At 41.0% G+C, this 25,159-nt stretch overlaps 1 protein-coding gene across 1 annotated transcript in view; it reads right to left on the reverse strand.

Moving 5' to 3' along the window:
- uts2r (urotensin 2 receptor) overlaps positions 1–21,515 on the reverse strand; it is an 85,918-nt gene extending 64,403 nt beyond the window's left edge. Inside the window, exons 1-3 of the mRNA XM_033612047.2 lie at positions 20,974–21,515; positions 18,837–19,552; positions 13,375–13,753 (exon numbers count right to left, since the gene is read on the reverse strand). Coding sequence (XP_033467938.1) covers positions 13,376–13,753; positions 18,837–19,550 — 1,092 coding nt within the window. The 5' untranslated portion in view covers positions 19,551–19,552; positions 20,974–21,515 and the 3' untranslated portion in view covers position 13,375. The remainder of the gene's footprint in view (positions 1–13,374; positions 13,754–18,836; positions 19,553–20,973) is intronic.
- Between the last annotated feature and the right edge of the window lie 3,644 nt (positions 21,516–25,159).

The following is a 25,159-nucleotide window of genomic DNA, read 5'->3' on the forward strand; positions in this document are numbered from 1 at the left end:
GTTCCCCTCGTCAAAAAGACAATTGGATTTTTCCATTAGATTTTAGGTTATTACCAGAAATAAGCCAAGTGGCAAACAAACGTTTATGATACTTACACATTTGTTCAGCAAGATAATCTTCACAAATGAACACCATTTTCACAATTATAGAAGCCCAAACACAGTAGCCATGAGTAAAAAGCTAATGTAAGGCTATAAACAAACTCCACTGCGGTGGCAGGACATAACGACAATCACAGTACTGTAAAGCTGTGTTTGGAGTGGCTCTGCCTAATGATGTTCTGCAGTGTCATTCAGCCACTTGTTAGCAACTGCCTTTTAAAAATACATACAAGCTTTAAAGTTCACAAGTGTGGTATTTATTGACAAATTTTATGGCAAAATCTGAAAGTCTATTAAGACCATATTTCAGGCATCTTACCAAAAACCCATTCAAAAAACCCACCAGAACCAGGAGTGGCAAAATGCTAACTCATTTCCAGGTGTTAGGACTCATTACTGGCAAACTCTTTTGTTCCATTAGATTACAATGCAGTAAGCCAATGGCTATTTCAGGAGACTAATTTATTTTTTTCTACCAGTTGGACTCAGAAAAATGTGTTTCAAATCATTTATGTGAAACTGAAGTTTATTTAAAGCTTAAAGAGGCTCATGCTGCTTGCTCTGTCAAAATTGCTTCTTCTGAATCTGTACAATGGGGACCAGTAGTCAGAATGGCTACCTGTAGAATAATGATTTAGAATAATGATTTAGAATAAGATCCAGATTGGAAATTAACAGAATTTCCCTTTAGGCTATAACTTTAGACTATATTTTAGTCTACATTATGCAGACATTGTGCATCTTCTGAATACATTGTGTTTCATTAGACTGAATAACATAAAAACCTGCAACCAAATAGTCTAGTAGGCCACTCCAGAATATACAAGCACTAATTGGTTCCTGGTTTGGGCAAGAAAACTCCCATGTACTATATACTGTGCACCGAAACATGATGGGAAACTTGGAGGTGCTTACACAATACTCAGCGGGTGGAAGGTAGGGGATCAATGAAGCTCAACAACAAATCCTACCCCTAGCCCCCCTTAAAGTTTAATCTGGCCACGCAGCATACTCAAAGGTTACTGGGAAAACTAATTCTGGTCTACATTTTGCATTTGGAAACTGAATGTATATAATTCATCTCCTGCATGGGAAGGCCTGCACTGCACATGAGAGGTAATTGCTATCTTTAAAGTTCCATAACTCTGACATCATGCCTATCATTAAAATCTGAAAAGCACAGCTCTTTTCAACAAGCACTGAAATATTTGCAAGCTGCACTCAAAGCACAAAAAGCAAAGTGTGAAAATAAAAAGCCATCACTTGCTGTCACCCACTGGAGTTTCTTATCAACACTTCCTGTCTGCTTACTCTGCTAAAGTCTGCACAAACTGTCACTCATTCCCAGATCCTATGAGCTGTCTGACTAGAATCTGGGGAAGAAGAAAAACATGAGGAATGAGCTCAAATGCTGAAATTTATGTGCTCTAATCTAATGAGGATAAAGAAGTATAACCCAGGGAAGAAAGTGCACACACATTTGCGTGCATCAAATCATCAGAGAAGCCCGTGTTTCATCAGCTTAAGACCTTTCCAAATGAGGTGTGGAACGATAACGTGAAACCTGCTAAGATAAGGGGGCACTTGATCAATCCCAGTGACTATATAATCTTGTAGAACATCAGTAGAGGGTGAGTCAAGGTGCTTATTGATCATGCTGGGGATTTTCCCAGACAATACAGCTTATAGTTACAGGCAAAGCTTCCTATAGCCTATTATGAGAGGAGAACAGACATTCCAGTTTCCAATTCCCAAAATGAGCCGAGTCAATGTAATCAGCTTTCAGATATATGGCTGGGAGATCAATAGTCTCTCACCGTCATGAGTGAGAGTGAATGAGTGTGTGTTTCTGGATGACCTTTACAGATGCGACCTCTGCTCGATTCTGCCAAGAGACCCTCACAAATGCTATTTCATTTGGCAGCTGAGATGGAAGCTCTATGGGTAAAAGGCTAAAAGATGATAACCAAGTTAATGAGTCCTCTATCCATGTTTCTATGACTTGCTCTGGCACAGTCTGTGATTGAAGAGGATGGCTTTAAAGTGTGCAGCTCTGGACACAGGATTAAATAAATTGTAATTAAACATGGAGCATGTCTGGTCTGTGAGGGAATGATTATTGCATAGCCAGCTCTAATAGCGGTCAAGACTTCTTTCGTTTGATCTTTTTGGAGTTTATGGGCAAGATTGTGCACTGCTGTGTGTAGATGCAATGAAAATATACAAAGCTGTGTGATGTGATGGCCTTGATTTCATGCCAAGAGTTAGACATAAAATTTCATGGCAATCCATCTCATAGTTATTGGGATTTTTCAGTCCGAATAAAAGTGCCCATTGGCCACATTGCCATTCATAGCCATGCTGCAAGCACAACTTTAAACGCTTCAAAATAACAGTTTAAGGTCCAGTGTGTAGGATTTAGGGGGATATAATGGCAGAAATGGAATATAATGTTATAAGTATGTTTTCCTTAGTGTAATCACCTTATAATAAGAATCGTTGTGTTATCGTTACCTTAGACTGATCAGTAATGGGAAACTGCTTTATTTAGGAGTTTTACTGCTTTAAATCTCTGGGTCCATTTGTTTTGGACAGGAGGACACCTCAAATAATTTGGCTCCCAGTAAAAACCTCCTGAATAATGAACACTAAAGGAATTCTAACCAGGAGAAGTGGCACTCATCTTTTTCTCTTTTTTAATGATCAAGTTTTTTTTTTCTTCCTGGGAGCACAATACATATTTTATTGCCATAAAAACACTGAAAGACAAAGCTTTAAAGTTACTGAATAATATGCACAGGTACATACAAGTGATTATAGTGTAGCAGTTTGTTTGGCTTCTTTTGGATTATCCACCTTTTCTATTCAGTCACAGCTGACAGAGAGAAATATTACTCAAAAATCTTTTATTAAAAGTCCCACTTCCTTTGCTGACTTATTTCCTCTCCTTGTCTGAGAGGAAACGGGCAGGTGTTTCGACATGTCACTACAACAATGAAAATGTGAGATAAATTACTGCGTTTTGTGAACATGCACACATGGGGTTATTTATAGTCATATAGTTACAGATTATGTGAATGAAGATGTCGGTGTGTTACCATTAAGGTAAGGCTAAGGATGTTCTTAGAGCTCTTTTAAGCCAGTGTGCTCAAAACGTGTGTGTGTGCTATTAAATGGTGTAGCTATTATCTCAGTAACACAAACAGAAAGTACATGGTGTAGTCTTAGACACAAGGAGTGAAATGTTATAATGCACCCAGTAGTCTGGGTTAGTTGTAACACAACCTGAGGCAGATGTAATATCATGAAATAAGGATTATGACAAAAATTCAAGACATAAAAAGCTTTTTATTCAACAATTGATTTTTTTTTACCATAATCATTTTGTGTGTGTGCGTTATGTCTGTGTCCTTATTCATGTGTTTGCGCCTGTCTTGCACTCTTGTGTGTGTTTGCTTACACTTCTGTGTGCCTCTGCTTGTTTGCATACTCATGTACCTCAGAAATTGATTCTTCCTTTTAAACTTGGCTGTCTGCCATACGATGCTAATAACACAGTTGGCTCTGTGCAGAGTCTATGCTGTAGCCTAAGCACGTGGCCTACGCCATTGTGAGCATTTATACTTGGGCAGTGGTGTGTCTGTGCACAGCAAGGTTTCTGTGAGGGGCTGTAAAGTTTGATTGATTCAAAACACACATTAAACATGACTTGATAGCCACAGTTCTACACACATGTACATGAATTTGCTTCACTATAACTTGCAAGATATACAGACACATTTTCCCAACAAATACAACATGCTAACGTTATTAGCACAAACCTATAGCATTTTACATTACATAAGTTAGCCTTGCAAGTTTTCCTCTACTCACATGACAACATTTAACAAAGGTAACGTCACAAAATTTGTCTCCATCACAACTCACAAGGTTCACTGACAAAACAACTGTCTTATACTAGACACGTTTCCCCACTTACACAACATGCTAATATTATTAGCATAAGCCTATGACATTTTACATTGCAAAGATTAGCTCAGCAGCTAGCTGATTTTCCTCTACTCATATGAAGCCAGTATAAAATCACACACAGGACTTGAAACACCATTGTGTGGGGGCTTCATTGTCTCCACAATTTATTGTTTCTTATCTCTAAATAAAAGTAAATACAACCATCCCCAGTCTCCCCTATACTAGCCCAGGTTATAGGGTTTTTATCCAGACACTGTTATGGGACTTTTGTAGATAGTTGATACCAGTGCACAAAGTTGCCATAGATTTTAACAGGCAATACAAAACCAACTGAACCAATGTCCTCATCCCCTCTCATCCCTGTTAATTTCCTGGGAACCTCTAACACCACATTTCAGGGCAATCTCAGACCTGTGCGTGTGGGGAATATTCATCTTTAAATGTATGGAATAATTAAGCTTGTTGGAGGGGAGATTATGTATGCCCTTGCTGATGCGGTGAATATTAAACCACAGTCCAATAACACCGAGCTATACAGTACGTGTTTTCCACAGTGACTGCAAAAAATGCCTGCTCCCTACCATTTCCTGTGTCCACTGGCTGCATCCTGGTGTAGCCTGCGTTGCAGTAAAAACTAGATACTATCAGTGTACATTAGGAGTTAGCACACTTCCACATAGCCTGCCAGGTAGCTGTCACCATGTGGACTCATGAGTTTAGCCTGCAACTTTTTATTGAGGAAACATTTATGGGGCAGAATTTAGCAGAGAGACGAATTAGCCAGCACTGATGTATTGTCAAGGGGCTCTTTTACAAAAATCCACTAAGGGCAATGAAAGACGCAAGTGGAAGGTAATAAAAAGAAAGAAATGTGTAAGTTTTAAATAATTTTAAGACAGCAGACAGAAAGTAAAATATACGATTCCATTTTCATGACCCATTGCGTTTTCCAATAGCTCATTTATTCCAAAACTTCTTTTCCAAAGGTGCTGTGGTAAAAACTGAGCCAGCCTTTGTATGCACCATTTTCCAGTAGTCACCAAAAGTCAGCAGAGCCAAGTGCGAAGTAGCCTTTGAGGAAGGGAGGGGAAGCTGCTGCTGCTGCTATCCAATGATTAAGGAATGAATAATGAATGTCAGTGTGGAAAAAGATAAGATTTTGCCTGGTTTTATACATTTTTATTAGTCAGCCAAACATGTATCTTTCATACAGAGATAATACTTTTTTTTCCTCTTCAGAGAAAGAGCAAATTATATTATAGCTTCATGCTCGCAGAATCTTATCTGTGCTGCTGTCTTTTTGGGTCATTTAAGCGGGGTGGCTGTTATTGCACAATAGGAAGACATAAAGTCAATCCACTCTCTGCAGTTTGATATTATGGCTTCATGTTTAGCCTCCCGTGTCCCTCACAATAAAAGCAAATGAGAGGATTTTCCAGCTGGTGGGTTATCAAGTTTGTGATACTTGTACAATTCTCTAGGCCAAATAAATGTTTTAAGTATTTATGTCATTATAATTAAAACCTCATACTTTATATTGTTATTAGTAAATTAGAACAGCAATTTGATGTTTCACTGTTGTTGGTTTAAATCAAAGCATATTAGGCCAGACTGTGACTGAGCTGAGCAGTGACCTTCAGAGTGCTTTATGAGCTGTACATAACAGACTCTGTATGTGCCTCTGCACCTCTGCAGTCATGCTGCATCTTTAGTTTATATGTGACTAATGGCATTTTAGAAAACAGTGTTGGAGATGTTGACTAAAAATGTAATCAGTTATATATTGCACATTACTGACTGAGAAACTTAACAGCAGAGGAAAGTCATTACATTACTCTAATTCTGTTACACAGCACAGTATTGACGGTGCCTTGAAAAACTCATAAGCATCCATGTGCCTCCATGTCCACAAATCACATCTGCTGAATTTAACGGCGTAGAAAACAGAGTAGAAAGAGCAGCTAGCCTAACCCATGGATATAAAAAAGTAGATACAACGTTTGAGGCAGGAGCCTGTTCATTCCTATGAAAGTTGGCCGGTTGTGCATGGTGCCAAAAAATGTGACTTCCCAGCTATCCTGCATCATAGGGCCCATAAAGATGTTACACAGTTTGGCCAATATATCAAATTGGATTCAAAACGCATTATTGTTCTGATGCCCCCAGGAACAAAGCTGGGCTTTGAAGCTAATTTCACATAGTGGTCAAAAGTGGAATTACACCATCTGCGTTTCTCATGTGATGCCATGGGGCCTAAAAAATACTTTTCCCCATAGATTTACATTGTAATAGAAACATCTGTAAATCAGTGGATACGTTTTTGGGAATGTCACAACCCAGTTAATGACTCGTGTCAATATCAGAATTTGTATCCATTCCTTCCAATAACATTTTGCAAGTCTAATAGAGCTGCATAATTAAATAATTTTAGTTAGCCATTCAACTGGTGGAAGTTAGGTGCTAAGCCACACTTGGCCTCTGGCTGAGCTTGCTCTTTAGGCCCAACAGTGCAGAAGATCAGAGTAGTTTTATATGGTGGAAATTGCCCTTTTTTGGACAACGCACCACTGAACAACTTTCACAGGAATGAACAGGGTCCTGCCTCCAACGCTATATCCAGTTTTCTTTATACATCCATGGCTGTTCCTGAGGGCTTGGCCTTATCATTGTTGGATAGCTTAATGCTAGCCAGTGACTTCACCCACCTCTCCATTAGTCCTGTCTTTACAATGAAGCTGTGGGGTTCACCTTGAACTCAAAGCCTTGCTGATTCCTTAAAGTAGGCTAACCAGTGGCTAACATAAGCAAACCGGCTAAGACGAGTTATTGGAGGCACTGGATGGTGTCCTGCAAAATGACTCATTTCACTATCAGGATTTGATCAATTCAGTCAGACAATACTTTGAAAGTCCAGAAGAGCCACATGATTTAATCATTTTTTCCCAATTCAAGTTAGCATAGGGCTAAGTAAGCCAGTTCGGCTGGCAGAAGTCTCAAATGTGCTTGTACTATGGGCCTAAAAATGCAGAGGATCTGTCTAATTTAATATCTGGGACGTTTTAAGCTTTATGTGACACTGAGCAACTTTCATGGTAATGAAAGGGGAATCCCTTAACAGTGTATTCAGTTCTCTTCATATATCTCTCCACTAGCACTCACGCTAACAAGTCCAGTCTGTAAACTGAACACACAGGGACAAAAATTACATCAGCCCTCATCTCCACAGTAAAACCCCTTTTACACATGCACTGCATACCTAAAATTATCTAGACATTACCCGGAGGACATGTTTGCGAGAATGCATATGCCTGAATCAGGTAGAGGTCACATTAAATGGACTTTACCCTGCCAGCTCCCAAGTACAAAGTCTGTGTAATGTCCGATTCTGGTGCAGGGTGGTGCAGGTTGGCAAACCCCGCATAGAGCTATTTTCGAGCAGCGCAACCTGAGGCACGCTGAAATGGGTGTGACAGTGCAGCAGGGGGAGGTGTCGACAGATCCAGCTTGGCGCAGTGACGGTTTCGTGCCAAAAGACTTCGCCGAAGGTGCGCTTAAAGCTCACCAGCTGAAACCAGGTCTACTGTCAGCGCAGGCAGAGCGCAGCCTGTGTAGCGGATGTTTGGCTGACTGGCGGACAGTGCGCACACGTCACCAAAACCTCACAGGCAGGTTTCCAGAATATCAGGCACATTAACAATGCAATAAATAGCCACAAAACCACTATTCAATGCAACTATCTGCAATCAGCACATAAATGTATCTCTATATTGACTGTCCCGTCACATCTGATGTCAGATCAAAGGGGATTGGCACCGTTTGGCACGTTTGGCACGCGTAATGGAAACCCAATCTGATTTGATTAACACAGCTGCAAACCAGTGAGTTCACATCCCTCTCAGCCAACCACAAACAGCCACAGCATCAGATAGGGAGTATATATTCAGCATCTGTCATCTTAGAAAAGTCAAAAGAAAAGAAACAATTGTGGTGACCTCCTCCCAGGCTACCTGTGCATCATCAGCCCGTGGAGGTCTGCTCGCAGTTCCGTATATTTGGACACTGCGAGCTTGGACCTCCCGGACCAAAACATCAGTTTCCTCCTGGGAGAAGTTTGACCGTCTGACGCTGCTGCTCTCTTCTGCCATGGCGAATTGAGTAAACTCTCATTACACATTTAAGGGCAAGGAGAAGGGCTCATTTGATTGGTGTGATGTGTGTAAAACCCACTCCACGCCTTCTCTCCTCCCTCTTTTCAACTTGCGCAGGTAGGAGGGACGGAGGTGGGAAAGAGGAGTAGCTGTGCCAGCGCACACGGTGTGCCAAAATTGCAAAAACCGCCTGGCCACACCCAGTTGGTGAAGCGCAGGTGTGCTGCGCCTCCGCCTCACCCGGTCTGTGAAACTAGAGGCCTGTGTGTGAATAGAGCAGGTAATTATCTGGAGAATTCACCACAATCAAGTGGGCATGTTAATGTTTCAGTAATGCTGCTCACGTGGAACTAGAAGAAAATAAACATCCAGTTGTAACGAAGAAGGATCATTTACAAGAGATGGCGGTGAAAATGTCTTACTGGGGAGATGGCGAGATTGGGAAATTTCTGTTGCTAAGGGCTGAAGCAGAATCATCCAACTCATTCTCACTCCAACCTCATCACATATTGATGTTTTGGTCATCCACATATTGCACGTCATCCACATATGACGTGCAAGGTACCCTGAGCGCATTGGTTGTTGACATTCTGGGTCACCGTGTCAAGTTCTATTCGTTTTCATTCAGTTTTCACAGGAAATTAAATATTTACATACAGTCCCTTTTTGAAATTAACGTACTTCATTGTTACAACACTGCAAATTAATGTTTTTTGGGTTTTTTTCCAACAACAAACACACATGGTTAGGTGTAGGCAACAAAAACACAGTTAGGTTAAGGCAACAAAAGGAAGTGGTTAGGTTTAGGAAAAAAACAGGGTTTGGCTTTAGAATCTTACGGGACATAAACACAGCTCTTTCAGGTGGAAGTTGGTGGTTGTTGGACCCATTCACCACTCCTCCCACCTGTGACATTCGAACATTCGCCGCCTTAACTTTCATCCCTGTTCCCCCGGGTTTCCCCCTTATGCCGCCGGGCATCGTTAAACTGTAACAACAACTGGCCACAAATCATGCCAACTTGTAAGGATGCCTTTTTGTGTTGGTTTATGATGCCACAAGTCACTGCTGGAGTGCAAGATTTCGACGACTTGAGTGAGACCGGGCTCAGTCATCAGACGAATTTCGATGAAATCCCTGTCATGTCTTGTCCTGCATGCTCTACCCAGGCATCGCCCCTAACTGACACCAAACAAAGTATTCCAGTAGGTGAGGACACTTCTGAAACCAAAAAATCTCCTGCTGTGTGCTGCATGTGTAAAAGGTAAACTCTGAATAAAGTCTGGACCTGATTCTCTCGACATTATTCAGAGATTTTATGAGAAAATGCCTTAAAGCAGCAAAAAAGCCTTGCTGTAATTGCACAGTAATTGCTATTTAATTACAACATTTTTAATTATAATCCCTATGCTTCCTGTTGCTGGAAAATGTTCCAGTGGTGGTGAGCCTTTTGGAGAAATACTGTCCATGTGTAAGCGCTCAGGCACAAATATGGAGCCATATTTTCTGCCCTTGTGAATTATGGTAGGTGTCACTCAGCACATTGTATTCCAAGGCAGAGTAGTAATATGACTCACACTGCTACTCTGTCTCTGCAGGCAGCCTGGACACACACCACACAGTAATCAGGGGTAAAGCACTATTAGCTGAGTGCAGAGTTATAAACCGGATTGTAAATATTGGATTTTTCCCTCTTTTTTCTCTCTTGTGGGATAAATTGGAATGAGAAAAAGATATTACTATAGAACATAAAGTAGTCTAGATCCATTTGAGAGGTTATGGGGGGGAAAGATAAACACTCAGCTATAATATCCTGCTGTGGCAATCTGGATTTAGTTATGAGCTACATTCATTTCAGTTATTTATTTAGCAGATGTCATCATCTGTAAAAGAACAAAAAAAGTAGTGTTATGTGTGTCAGCTGGCTTTTCTTCTGCAGATACATGGCTGTGCAACCACTCTTGCTAAGTCGCAAGTTAGTGGCAAGTGTGTGCCTGCACATGTGTGTGTGTGTGTGTATGAGCGTACATGCGTGTGTGTATGTGTGTGTGTGTGTGTGTTTGTGTGTGCGAGTGCATCCTGCCGTCCCACCCCCTCCTCTCCACACCCTGCTCTTCACTCTCCGTTCCCCTCCACTGCACTGTGATTTAGTCCTCCAGCTTCCTCTGCACGGAACGTTTGCGGGCAGCATCTAAAACCCATTTAATGTATGTGACAGTCGTGCAGACTGGCCGACACATACATAAATACACACAAAATATTTTAGTATTGCAAGAATGTTGGCTTTTGGCGATAGTGCAAAGATATATAATCAAACTTGATACCGATTCCACACATGAGCCACCTTTCAGTCCTTGAATACAGTAACAGGATTGTTCAAAAAAAAAAAAAAAAAAGAATAAGGCAGAATCTGACAAAAATCTAAAAAATTAATAGGAAAGTAAACCTTGAAAAAAAGGATCCTTGAGGCAATAAAAAATAACAACTATGAAGAATAATATTTCAGTCAAAGAGTTACTTTATAGCTTTCTTGAGGCAATAGAAATTCCATGGATAATACTCAACATAAGAGAGAGGTAAAGCTGAGCTAGAAAATCTACATTATTGTAAATCTTAACACTGTGCATGTGAAATGAAACGTTGCATGAATAATGTGTTTTGTTCCTTTTAGAGATGAGAAAATATTCAGAAATGTATTCCAATGGTGTCACTGCAGAAAATATAGGCCAGGTGGGAGGGGTGGTGAGTGGGTCCAACAATCCCTGGACTTTCATCCAGAAGCCTGGTGATCACTTCCCAGTTGCCAATTCTTCTAAGGTCATCAGAAGCATTACAAGGAGGCAAAGGACTATTATTTTTTCCATGTACCATCTATCTCATGTAATACTGTACAGAGTTAGTGGCCATTTCAGCGAACATGACAGAAAGTTATTTTTATAAAAGTTAGCAACTAAAGTTTTAAGTCAAATTTGTGAATTGCGATATTGGGCTATGTAAATAAAACAGACTTGACATTTATAACATTTAAACTGTTAAGGTATGTCTGAAAATGTTTAGTACAGGACTAACGACATACCCTTTAGCTGTTTAAGCCCATGTTAACGTTAGCTTAGCAGATAGAGGAGAGACAGCTTCGCAACCATGATTCCCAGAAGTCCCACAGCCTTTCCCCTGACAAGCTTAAAATGATGCTGTGATGTGTTTAAATTTTAATTGCATGTTTCAACATTTTCTTTCAGTCATTTACACTACCAAGCTACCTGCTAGCTCAGTGTGCTCACGCAATGGTTTGTTTGATATTCTACAAAAATGCATACATGATTCATATGAATTAGCTCCCCACAAATGCTGTTACGTATTCGTATGTAACGTCAAGTCACGGACTTCACGTAAGGTTACATATATTAAGTTTAGGCAAGTAAATTTACTGGTTTAGGAAAAGAAACATGGTGATGATGTACCTTAAAATGACTCAAAGTTCACACAATTCAGAACACACTCCTGAGGAAATTCCTGGAGAAAAGTCCTGTGTTTTGTGACCCTTCCACCAACCTCATGACCAATGTTGGCATTGGTCATGAGGTTGCAGCCTTCCCAAATCAATCGTTATACTCGACTGGCTCATGATTACTTAGAACATGTATTTCAGTGCATTACTTTTCGTGGGAAAATGTACAGTGCATGAGAACAGCCTGAAGAATTTACATGAGTAAGTTGCCGATTCATTTAAGTAGAGAAAGACCTGTTTTTCTGTTGGTCTTTTATAAACAGAAAAAGACATAGAACATGTTTCAAACATATTGAAATCATCAGCACCCAGAAAGCATTACGAGACAGGAGTCAAGATCACGTTTTCAGCGTTTTACCGCTTGCAATTAATCCTGATTAGTTACAGCTGAATGCATGAAAATTGCAGTTGTGATATAAAAAGTTAAAGTTCCTTGTTCAGCTCTAAGTTCCACCTACTATTTCATATTCTTTAAAGAAACAACAAGATGCAGTTGGAAGCCCTATAAAGCAAGTAAGTGGACCTTTTAATATAGATTAAATTACAGTGATATATATGTTCAAATCACAGCAGTATGGTGCTGGCTGGCAAAATACTGCCAATATGAAATCAGGAGTGACCAAGATAGGAGATCTTTTGATATGTTTGATTACAAGTACAGACTTGAAGTTAAAATGGTGAAAATTGAAATGGAAAGTGAAAATGGATTGTTTTTCCTCAGAGGAACTGCTTTTGTGTCCATACACATACCCCATTGGTGGAACTGTGTCATGACTCAAATGAAATATGACTTTGATTGACTAATGTTTTGTACCCTTCGAAGAAAGAGACAACTGTCCGAAAACTGTTGGCAGAAAGTGTATTGACTGAACTGCATTGCTGTCCTGAAACTTCTGAATTTCCTGTGCAATTGAATATTTATTGTTGCTGAACATGTTTCACCAGCTCCCCCAGTTCCATACATAAACATCAAGAGGCACCACTTGTCCAGAATCGACATGTTTACACTGCATACCAGGAAGTAGGAATCCTAAACAGACATGTTTTCAGAGGGCTAGAAAGCAATGCAATCTGTAATCACATAAGCCATCAGCACCAGCCTTTCCTCTTATTAGAAACTCCAGCAAAGCTGCCAAGTCTATATCATCTGACGGCTTCCAGGATATTGATGCAGAATTGTTAGTAGAAAGATGGAAAAGAAGCTGTAACTTACTGCAGTACTGAGCTGTGTTAAGAGAAGGATGTAGTTTAGGGAGAAAGCTTATCTGTGGTCCCAGGGTCCTTTGCTCCTCAGCTCAATATTCTCTTAATGTGATAAACTAAGGAGACATGTGCAAGAGTTATGTGTTCTCAGCAATTTCTTTTGCCCTAGGTCAAATGTTCAATGTATGTTTCTGGGTCAAGTTGAAATCACCCACCCACAGCGCATCAACCTACTGGAGTTATGCTCTTTGAAACCTCAGGGCAAGGCAATTCTCTTGACTTAAGACATTGATGTCTTCGCAGTGGCTGAACAAAGACTAGGCCCTTGGGAACACTGGACCCTGAATACATTTGGATGACACCGTATGGGGATTGCTGTACTTATGGTTTTCTCATCAGCTAACAAAATCACAAGTGCCAGCAAGAAAAATCTGCCCCTACCTTACAAGCTGCTGTTATGTGCTCGCAGAGAGGCTGTGTGTGTGAGCATAAAGCTCTCAGTACACTGCTGACTGCTGGAAGATGGCGACCTGCGTGGCGAACGCTGAAAGCGACGACTCCTGTTGAAGTAGCTGCCAGCACTCCAGGACCGCTTGTGCTTCCTCAGGTACTCCCTGTAGTTCTTGGTGAGCAGCGTGTACAGAAAAGGGTTGATGCAGCTGTTGGAATACGTCAGACACGTGGTCAGGTAGTTGATGTTGCGTTTGGCTTTGGTGGATAGGGGCAGTGAGGGGTGGAACTGACCCAGCAGCTGCCAGATCCAGAACGGCAGGAAGCATGCCCAGAAGAGGAGCACGATGGTGAAGATCAGGTACAGCACCTTTGGGAACATAAGAGATAAATCATTAATGTGAATTATTAGGTGTTTTAGGACCAAATAGTTCTGGTGACTCCCTGAGAGCTGGGGAGCTCCCAGGAGGACTACATACCTTCAAGGGTTTATTTGTTCTGTTTGCATTCCCACCACCTGTGGCAGTACTAAAGTGACATACTGTTAGCTGGTCAGCGGTTGGTATAGCAAAGTCACTTTTGCTTTGACGATTCAAAATTGGGTTGCATATATGCTCAGTAAAGCCTGGACTTCTCTATCAGTACAGTCGCCTGTGTGTTCTTTACATTTTTCTTGTAACAAGCTGTTGTTTGTGTTTTGTATTGTGTGTTGTTTACAGATGGCTAACCCGTTTTTTAAAACAGTGGTTGTCGGTGCTGCATCGACTGTGTTTGACCAATCAATGTACGCTTATGTCTGGATCAATCACCAGAGAATCCACTCTAAAATAGGAGCTGAAAAAGTCCCTCAAAATGGCTGTCTAAGAAATAAGATGGTTCGTAGTTGTGTGGACAAAACAAAAAGGGGTTCCTTGAACTGTGAAAGAGTTCCTCCAGTCCAAAGAAGGTTAATACTGCACAGGATAGTGGTGTATTAATCATGACATGCCAAACAAACAGTTATCATCTCAGAAAAATTATTAGATTGACTGTATGACTGTACAACACATAGATACACAGAATAGAAAAACTTCTGTTTAATCTTTTTGATGTAGCTTTGCTGTATGTTAAAATGCCAAAATCATAAGGTAATGATGATAACTTAAAATCACTGCATTGTGACCATATATATGGAGCCTTCAAGTGGAGGTATTTTGGTTTTGATGACTCATCTTCCAAATCCATGCACTGTAAAATTTGCATGTACTTGTTCAACTATGATAGCTGCTTAGGAGTTGAGCAGTACTCATTTTTCTTCAGTGATTAGTATTATAAAAAGCCAAGGACAGCTTATAAAACCCTGCCTGTCGTTCCTCGTTGTGATCCTCGTTGAGAAAGAGACCCACAGTTACACACAGCACTGGTAGGGACGGAGAGTATTAATTATTCCTGTACCAAGCAGCGGCACTTTTAAAAGTTGAACAGTCTGCATTCTCTCTTGCTCCAAGGTACAAGTAAATCCTATGAACAGCCTTTAATGCAACTGAATGGCAGCACTGGCACATTGTTAATCACATTGATAAGACAAAATGAACCCATCTTAAGCCCTGCTATGAAGAAAATTGGAAGGGGTTTGGTCTCAGCGTGAGAAGAGAGCAAACGGGAATGGAAAGAAGAAAAGCTGCAGCCTCAGGGAGAGGATTGATAACAAAATGTTTTAAGCAGAGAGCCGAACTGATGATGCTCTATTTATACACTTTATATAAAATATTTATCTTTCATGACAACAATGCTGTTGGCAAACTGTTGCCACAAACAGAAGGTCAAACAATGGCTATGACAAAGAATGTCACCAGTGCATGAGCAACAGGATAGGGCTCCTCCCTTAGGAGTTTGTACACTTTCCATATGGAGTATGACTGAATCAACAGACCTGGTGAGTGGAATGTCTTTGGCGGTAGTTTAAACAGCGGCGTCTTGCCCAACTTCCTGTCTGCTCATGAGGCTCTACCTGATGGATGTGTCTGGATCCCTCTCCAGCCGAGCTGCAGAGTGGTTAAGACATGAGGCACAGGGACTAGATTGATGCTGCACACCAAAACAAGGAGAAATAAAAATGGGGCTTTAAATTGGATTAGAGGGGCTGTTCTGTCTCCACGAAGTCCACAAAGGGAGGATGTTAGGGCAGTGAGTAGTTGGATGGTCAACAAAAGGTCAAACTTTTATATGGAAGGCCACTATTTGTTTCCAGCCTCATGCAGACATTTAACTTTTCTTTTTCTTTTAACCATGATCATCAGTCGTAGTGATTTTTCCCCTAGCCTAATCAATACGTTTCATTACCTGAACCTAAACAACTCGTAGAAGTGCCAGATGACAAAACACTTTCAGAATGAAGAACGTAGTTTGTTGTTTAAGTTGAGCTACATCCACACTAATATGTTTTCTTTTTAAAATGCACAACTATTTATACCTTGCATCCATACTGCTCAGGTGTTTTTGAACCCCACCGAACAGAGATTTTTGAAACACTGCTTAGTTTAAAAAAACACGGGCTGTGTTTTAGCCTGGACGGGCAGAAACGGAGATGTTTGATGAAGCAGACAACCATGTTTGCTTCCTGATTGAGTCTTATCAGTCATGGCATATCAAGCAAAAACATTGTAGCTAGGTTAACATAAGTTTTGTGATTTTCTTGTCTGAGTATTCCTTTCCCATTGCTATGGCTTCCTCCAGCAATAGATATTGCTTCTTGAACTACTTAAAGTTGCAGTATTTTCTTTGCAACAACTCCCAATCAGTTTTTTGCCACCTTGACCACTTCATGTATTACTTTCTGTAAAAGTTCCATCCTACTTTTGTCATCTCTGTAGTATTTAAGGCTATTCTCATTAGGGCTGCCCCCCTAATAGTCGACCAAACATTATTCGACCAGAAGGGTCATCAGTCAACAAGATTTAATTGGTCGCTTAGTTGCAGAGAGAAAAGAAAACCCCGCTGTGCCTTGTTAAAATAAATCAAAACCTATATGACTGGACCATGTGGGAATTTAATTTGAAAGGACAGACAAAGGAAGTGGCCACGCTCAGCAGGCGGACAGGAATCACATTACAAACCAATCACAGCCGTCAGATATCTTTCCCTTCTTCTATAAATATTCAGTCTGAGGACGGAAAAGTTGATCATGTTAGTGCAAGGCTACTCAGAGCTTTACATTTGTCCCACAGACAATAGGCCTACACACTTATAAACAGCACCTGGAAGAAAATCATCTCTGCACTCAGAATTTCTGGTAAAGAAGCTATACAGTGCTTGTTAAGGTTGCTTAGCAACCTCAGATGCAACCTGCTGCGCACTCTTCAAAGCTGGTACAAAAAAAGCACAAGAGTAGGACCCAGCATCCAACCTCATGTTTCCAGGCGGTTAAAGGGCTGGCACCTGTGGTTATTAGACAGGCTAGTCAATAACATGTCAGGCAGGAATCATTTTGAGAAGGTGAAAGACAAGACCAAGGTGATACATAAACTCTGCAGGCAAACATTTGCCTATCATTTGTCGACTACAAACATGACGTATCATCTGAAACATGTAAGTAGCTACGTACTTGTCCATTAGCTACTTAGCACAATCATTACTGCTTTTGCTGTGGCGAAAAAGGCCCAGTTAAGGTCAGATTGGAAGCAGAATATGTACTTAGATGAAACAACCTTCAATGGGGCAAGATAATAAGAGCAGAATTTTCCAAAACAATTTTTTCTCTCCACGCCGGTCGACAAGCACTTCTGCTCCCAGCTGTTGTCTCCGTCACATTTGGGGCTGTTTTTCCATCATGGTTAAGTAAATAACCTCATAAAATATATATGTTTTCCTAACAACTGTACATGTGTGTCCACTTCTTAGTAATGAGTATATGTATATAAACACACACACACATATATATATCACATTTGTCAAACGGGGTGTTTTATTTTGAAATTTGTTTTATTCTGAAAATTGACCGGATGCTGTTGTTGTTCCTTTGTTTGACTTCCTGCCCAGCTTGACACATTCGCTCGGGCTTGCATAGAAAATAGACCAGATGCTGAAACGATCGCTGCAGGGCAGTATCATCCGCAGCTCTGCGGCCGGTGTGGATGACACAATTGGTTAACATGGGCGCCGAAAGGAAACTGGCTTCGCTTTGAGGCTATTCGCAGCGCTTCTGCGGGCAGTGTGGCCCTGGCGTAAGGAGGAGTGTAAGAATATTTGGTGAACTGCTCTGGGGTGCTGTCTTATTGTTGCGTGAAGTAAGTTGGTTTACAATAAACTACCTGCTAAATGCTGTGAACTGAACTCATGTCATTGAGTCGTTTTTTTCAGCACTTTGCAAGTAGTGTAATTAACAGGTGGCTCGCTCAGTGTGTGACGTGCACTTGTAGATAAAATATAGGTCTATATTAATTAAGGTTCATTAGTACAGTTTTGTATTTCTCTGTAATGTAGCTAACAATGTTAGTTACACTATTCTTTCTCAGACCTTGAACTCAAACCATTGTGTTGCCCCGCCCAAAATGTATAATTCAATAAGTAAATTAACAACATGTGGGTGACTAGTTGACTAATGGCCTTAAATGATGACTGTTGGTCGATTAGGAAAATTCTTGGTCAGGGGAAGCCCTAATTCTCATATGCTGTTCATTCGATCTAAAAGAAAGTAATGCATCAAAATGCGTACATATCCCACGTAATATTACAGTAACATATTTTGGAAGGCTGCAATTATATGACCAATGTGCTGAAAAGTAAAGAAGGAAGTGGTCCGGAGCTATCCAGTAAGAATGCAGGTTGGGTGGAGAATGGGTCACAAAACAAGATTTTCCCTTTGCATCTTCCCAAGGCCGGTCATAGGAACAGTGTAAATGTCGAGAGAAGTTTGAATCATTTTAAAGAACGATGTCACCACATTTCTTTTCCTAAACCTAACCACTGTATCTTTACTTGCTTAAACGTAACCTACATAACTTTATATTAATTATGTAACTTTAACATTGAGGACATAACGTCATTTACGGGGCACAAATTCGTAGGGTATCACACGAACCATTGCATGAGGATACGCTGAGTGCCTCTAATAACTGAGCAACTAACCACAGAGTAGAGCATGCACAGTGTACCTGAATGGTCATGTGATATTCGTTTTCAGGTGCGTTAGTATATTATTTCTGAAACGCTGTTAAAACACTCGTGTAGGGAGATAACATTTTAAAATTAAAATGTCTAAGTTTGGATGTGGCCTTAGAGGAATTGCAGGGTTTGGAGTACTGTTGTCATATATGGCTGAGCACATACATGCAAATATTCACAGCGTACATCTTTGAAGATTAGCAGTAAAGCCCAAAAAGCACTAGCTTGTGTAAAATAAAACTACTTGTAACCCCTAAATTACACTCTCTAATATTCAGATATCAATATTCTCAGTCTTGTGATTTACTGACCTTTTGATTGGGAAGTTTCTTGGTCTGTTTAAAGGTCTCCGTCTGCGAAACCCAATAAGTGCGTGCAAGCTGGATATAGAGATAGCCAATGATCAGTCCAGGAGCAACAATGCTAGTGCAAAACAGGAAGGAAATGTAAATCTTGTAGGACAGTGGCGACAGTGTGGGCTGGCACATGGCCTTGTTGCCCAATGTCATTAGCTGAATGCTCACGATCATTGGTAGGGTGAGTATGAGAGATGCTGCCCAGACCAGCAGAGCAATGGCCTTCCGGTAACTTTTAGACCGTTTGACTGTGTCGAGTGGCTTAAGCACGGCAAAATAACGCTCCGTGCTCATGATTGTCAGTGTGAAGATACTGGCGTGCATGGTCAGGAAGTCCATGCTGATCAGAATCCGACACCCTGCGTCCCCAAAGTACCACCCCTTTAGGAAGTGCGTGCAGACTACAAAGGGTATGGTGAGAAGATACAGCAGATCTGCCAAAGCTAAGTTTATGATGTAGATGTACATAGAAGCTGCAGTCCTCATGGAGTGGCACATGACCACCAGGGTGTAGATGTTCCCTGAGACTCCGACGAGGCACATGATGGAAAGGATGGTGCCGATCGTAAAAGTGGCGGCTGTGTCCTCATGTGAGCTCAGAGGGGGGTCGGTGGCGTTGGCACCCCTCTCCACGAGGACTCCCACAGGCTCCATGGACACTGTGGTCATATCTGGATGTGTGGAAACAGAAATTTAAGGGTTGAGGTTAGCAATTTAACAGACATATTACATTTGCTAATCATCCTTGCCTCCTAACTTGGATTCATCTTTGAACATTTAATTCATTCAACTGGACCTTACATAAATGGGGGCTTTTATAGTCAGAGAAACTATACTGGCCTCTTTTAATTCATTCATAATCTCCTTTTGTGACAAAAGAAGTCATTAGGGAAGGATTTAATGAGCTTGTGTTCAATGCAAAGCTTCTTTTTCAGGCTCCATCTCTAGTCATTTGTAAAATCTGTATCTCTCAGTTGACTGCTTGCATGTCTGCAGAGGTAAAAACCTTCCATGACTAACTCACTCATACTGAGGAAAGTGAAATCCCTCGTTTTACTCGTGGCATAGAAGGCAGCTCTGAAAATAGCTTTTGGCGCATTCAATTTTTTATTTACATTAATATAAAACACCATGAGGTATGTCCTTTTGAGGTTACACAACTTTTCAGATGGCCACTGTCTGGAGTGGATGTGAAGAGGATTGCCACAGTCTGATTCAAAAATATGTTTGAAAAGCATTTGAGAAACAAAATGACAGAAACATACTACTGTAAAAGTTGCACTTTGATCACTTAACACTGATACAATTGTTAATCTAATGGGGAAAGAATTTTCAATGGAAATTAGAGCTTTACTTATATAGTGATATTCTATCTGAGTGAGGCAAATTTACCCAAAACTACAGTTTAATCATTCCACAGCCAGACAGCAGAACCACCCGGGAAGCCATAAACACACACACAGCAGGACACAACTTAGGGCTGCAGTGTGGAAACACTGACAATTATAAAGCAGCAGCCTACAATGTAAGAAGAGGCAAGAAGGACTAAACGTCAGTTCACAAGTTGAAGGAGCTGGAGGTGAAGGAGTTTTACCTTGTTTAATTTAATGTGACAAATAAATGATTGATCAATTGATTTACACCACCAGAATTTCAGGGGGGTGATGACAAAATACATCTTCACTCTCTGAGGGTAAACCAGCAAAATGATCAAGCTTTTGTAGCACACTCACCAGAGCTTATGTTTACAGAAAGAGCCAAATGTATCAGAGTTGATGCAACTGTTGAAGGAACACAGAGAACTTTTTACTCAGTCACAGAGGTCTCCTTTCGCCTAGTCTAATTCCAAGATGTCAAGACTCAGACAGAGATGAATAAGGAAGTGTTCTTCCTTTGCGACATATGCTGTTCCAAAGCACCAGGGACAGAGATAAAGTCAGACAGCATTAATATTACATTTCAGTCCCTGCTAATGGACCTGTCTGCTCCGACAAGCACAACAGCCCGTTAACGCATGCGTGTCAATGCATCTTTAAGGACAATTACAAGTCTACCTGGCCATGCAAGTGAATTAAAATATGCACAGCCTTACCTGGACTGCCTCCCAGGACAGAAGGGTTCAACACTTAGCCATGCTTTGTCTCACTTGGCTCCTCCAAACTTCACACTTACTGCAAAAATTTCACACGCCATAAAAGTCCAAACAGATTCTACAGCGTATTTGATAGGTGAAACACGCAGGTGGAAGAAAAGGAAAGAAAAATCTACATCCAGTACTCTTGAGGGGGGAAAATAAACTAAATGAGTCATCCACTACAAGAAAGATTCCTCCAGTGTTCACTAATCTCTCAACAGCAAATAAACCAATCCAAAGCGTCTAGATTCGAGAGAGGTGCACTGATAGCTTAAAAGTTCTTTTCTATTCCCTCTACCCTTTGTGCACCTTGGTAGCATCCAAACACTGGATGTCAGCTGTGACATCGACAGAAGAGTAATTTAATTTAGCAGAGAAAAACAAGAGAACATCAATGAAATGATGATGAGAAGAGAGGATCACGTTAAGCTACAGCTGGTTACGGAGAATCCCCCCCTTTGACTGAGAGAGAGTAAGAGAGAGAGAGAGAGCAGAGGTAGAGAGGGAGCAAGAGAGGGAGAGACAGGAGCGCACTGCGAGTGAGGCACTCTCGCTCAGAAGCCCAAAGTGGGAGGGTGAAGACGGAGAGAACGGGTGAGAGAGAGGTATGCAGGAAATGTGTTCTGCCCTCTCTCTCTCTTTCTCTCTCTCTCTCTCTCTCTCTCTCTCTCTAACCCCTGTGCCATCTATTTCCACGCGACAGAGGCGTGCGCCACAAACTGATATGCAACGCTGGGACTTGAGACACATTACACACTGACAGAACAACCCCTGCTGACACACACACACACACACACACACACACACGTGCAGTATAAATCAGTAGCTAAAAAGACAGCCAACACTACCCATTTGTTCCAGCTTGGTGTATCCAGTGTCCATTATTTTAAATGGATAGTGCCAGGGTCAATGTCACCTACCACTGCAGCAATTCACCTAAGCACAGTCATCAAACATCATCTGCCGTGGGGAGGTGGGGGGCACAAGCCAAGCTAAACAATGTATTTGGCCTTCTGCTGCTGCTCATACTGGCTACAGAGAGTGCATTTATAATGGTGAACAGGAGCCTTTCTTACTTGTGCTCTTTCTCATTAACTCTGGCATTTCAACTAAAAACAGTCAATTTGAAAAAAACATCTCTGGTTTTCAAGATGAGCTCAGACTGAAGTACATTTTAAAGGGAGAATTATTGCAATGTTGCAATGTTGAGACATGAGTGGATGTGAATAGATGCAAATTCTCGCAGGGAGGTGCAATCTGAGGTGAAGATGTGTCCATGTGAGTTGAAAATGTTTTCACTTCAGGTTAGAATCCCTTGGACTGTCACCATAACTAACCCAGTTTGTCCTTACTATTTATAGCTGACATTTATTTTGCTCAGTGTTGCCAACTTGGTGACGTTCTCGCTAGATTTAGTGACTTTTCCGACCCTCTTAGCAACTGTTTTTGAATAAAGGGACCGGCAACGAATTAAATAACTTTCTCACACCATCAGGGAAAGGCGAGAAATATATTCAAAAATATTGTAATTCATTCCCCTGCATGCTTCTCAGAGTAATCGCAGTCCATTTCTCTTTTGGCAACAACACAGTGTCTCTTCTTCTCCTCTTGTGCCGTGCACGGTGCACAGGCCGTCAGTAAGTGTGGGGCAGGCGGGAAGACGCCGCAGGAGTGGGAGTTAAGTTGTAGCGAGTTTTTATGGTTATGTTGATGCTCTTGTTTTGAATTTTTCTCCAGATTGGAACTCTTTCTTTGACATTTGACTCTTGGCCTGACTTTTCTCTGTCCACCTTCTATGGCTTTGGGCAGTGCCGGCTTGTGTCATAGGCAGTATAGGCGAATGCTGAGGGCGCCATCATACATAGGGCACCACAAATGCTACTATTTTTCTTTTTTTTCCACTAATGCTATTACTACTGTTTTGAAATATTACATAGAGCCACAATAACATAACTACATAGCAAAGTCTACTGAATGATAGAGTGGCCTTTTTTTATGGGTTCTTGCTGCCCACTGGCCAGTGTTGTGTGTAACGCGTTACAAAGTACAGTAACATAACTAATTTTATTGGGTAAAAAATTGTGTAACGCGCTACTACTGAAAATATGGTAACGGAACGTAGTTACTTTGTCAGTTGGGCACAACGTTACTTTTCCCGGGGACAGATTTGACGGTGACACTGCCTGTCTTCCTCAGCTGCGCACTAGGCAGGAACTGTGACAGTTGCAATGTCAACAGTACAGACAGGAGCGCCAAAATCAAGAATTGTATGAGGAATATGGAAGATACACACGCCTCCTCGGATTATTTTAATGGTTTGTCAACCGAAGACAGGTTAGCTTATTGTAATAAGCTAACAATTAGCAATGGAGTGAGGTTTCCTGACCCGTACTTGTCGGGTCAGTGGGTCACCGACCCAACGAAATGGCCTAAGCTACAATGGCCGGACATTTTTTTATATCTTGTGGAGAAACCCAGCGTTTATACGCATGAAAAACTCAAGGCATATAAATCCCTTGATGTGTATAATTTTGTACTTTGCGGTCATGTCCAAGATATTGAATACCGGGATTTATCTGATGGTTTTTGTGCTCTACGGACCAAAGTACTGCCGAGCCAGCGACAAGGACACAAAACAGTAACGTTAACTAATGTACAAGACCTGGGCGATTCTAAACAAGTCGACCAACTATATACTGACAGCGATCTGCACTTGTATGGCTAGGCAAGTGTTGTTTAATGTAATGTTCACCTCGCTAGTCAGACCTCAGACATGGGCAACATATGACCCCGGAACCTCAAAGGAAATCAAAACGACCCCCAAAACATCAATAAAATGCAGCATTGTGTTAACAGAAAACAGAACAATCATAACCTGCCTACCTTCCTGGTGCTGTGTGAACGGCAGCCTGTTGCAGCAGCTCCTATTTTGTGTATTTTAAATTGTTGCTGTGACATTGAAATTTCCCCCCGAGGGGTTAATAAAGTACCTACCATACCATACCAGAAGAGAAAATGAATTAATTTATTCGTGCAGGTCTGTAGCTTACTGCAAAGTATGAGTCTGTTACACAAACACAGTCTCACAGTTACACACGTAATAAAAGAACAGAAAATGATTTATTCATGAATATGACACTATTTGTTCAAAGATAGTGTCTGTGAATATTAATATTTTCCTCATTCAGTGATGCAGCAGGTCTGGCAAATAGGCTATTAGTAGTAGTAATCTGTCATGTAACAAATTCATGTAGCCTAGTTAACACAAATTAACTCTCACTCTTTAATCTTTATTTTATCACCAAAGTGGTAAATACCAGTGGGAAACTTGGATTTTTTTCACATTTAGGAAATGAGATGGGGTTCTACCCAAAGCACCATAAAAGTAATGAGTAATGTAAAAAGTTACTTTTCACAGAGGGTAACTAAGTAAAGTAAGGGATTACTTTTTTTAAGAAGTAACGAGTAACGAGCAAACACTACTTTTTAAAAGTAACTTCCCCAACACTGCCTCTGGCCTCTGTCCCCAGCTTGTTACACTTAACCTGCTCTTTGGGGGAGATGGGCGAGTTATCCAGCGTTATGTGAACCCTGAAGCACGCTGTATCGTTATCATGTCAAAACAACAAAAACCCTCTGGTGTCCACTCAACTGCCTCTACACTACTGAGAGGAGTGTATGTGGAGAGAAAGAACATGAAATAAACAACAACTCTGTGATGAAATAGGCAGGAGGAGAGCTTGTTAAGTTAGCTGTTGGCTGTTAGCAGTTAGCAGCTAGCAGCTAGTTTCATTACCTCTAAACAGCCGGTGGCCTCAACGAACAGCTCATGGAGGTTGCATTGATTTACATTGTGAGGCATTCAAACTCTATTCAGTAAAAATTAGTATTGGTCAAAGGTTAATTACAACATTCTTATGATGTGTTCAGTGTAATCTTGTAAAATGTAGCTTTTCGTGAGAAACTTGATTAGGAGGAGAGATTTGTGGATGTTTCATGGCAATATAAAATAGATATTAGAGAGGGCATTATGATGTATCATGTATCATACAAAGGCATTTTGCTTTTTGCTTTTTCAAAGATGTTTTTTCATGTGAAAGAAGGTTATGTTAAAGGCTGTTTCATACATGTGCCTACGGTATCA

The sequence above is a fragment of the Epinephelus lanceolatus genome, chromosome 21 (genome assembly GCF_041903045.1).
Source record: "Epinephelus lanceolatus isolate andai-2023 chromosome 21, ASM4190304v1, whole genome shotgun sequence".
NCBI lineage: Eukaryota > Metazoa > Chordata > Actinopteri > Perciformes > Serranidae > Epinephelus > Epinephelus lanceolatus.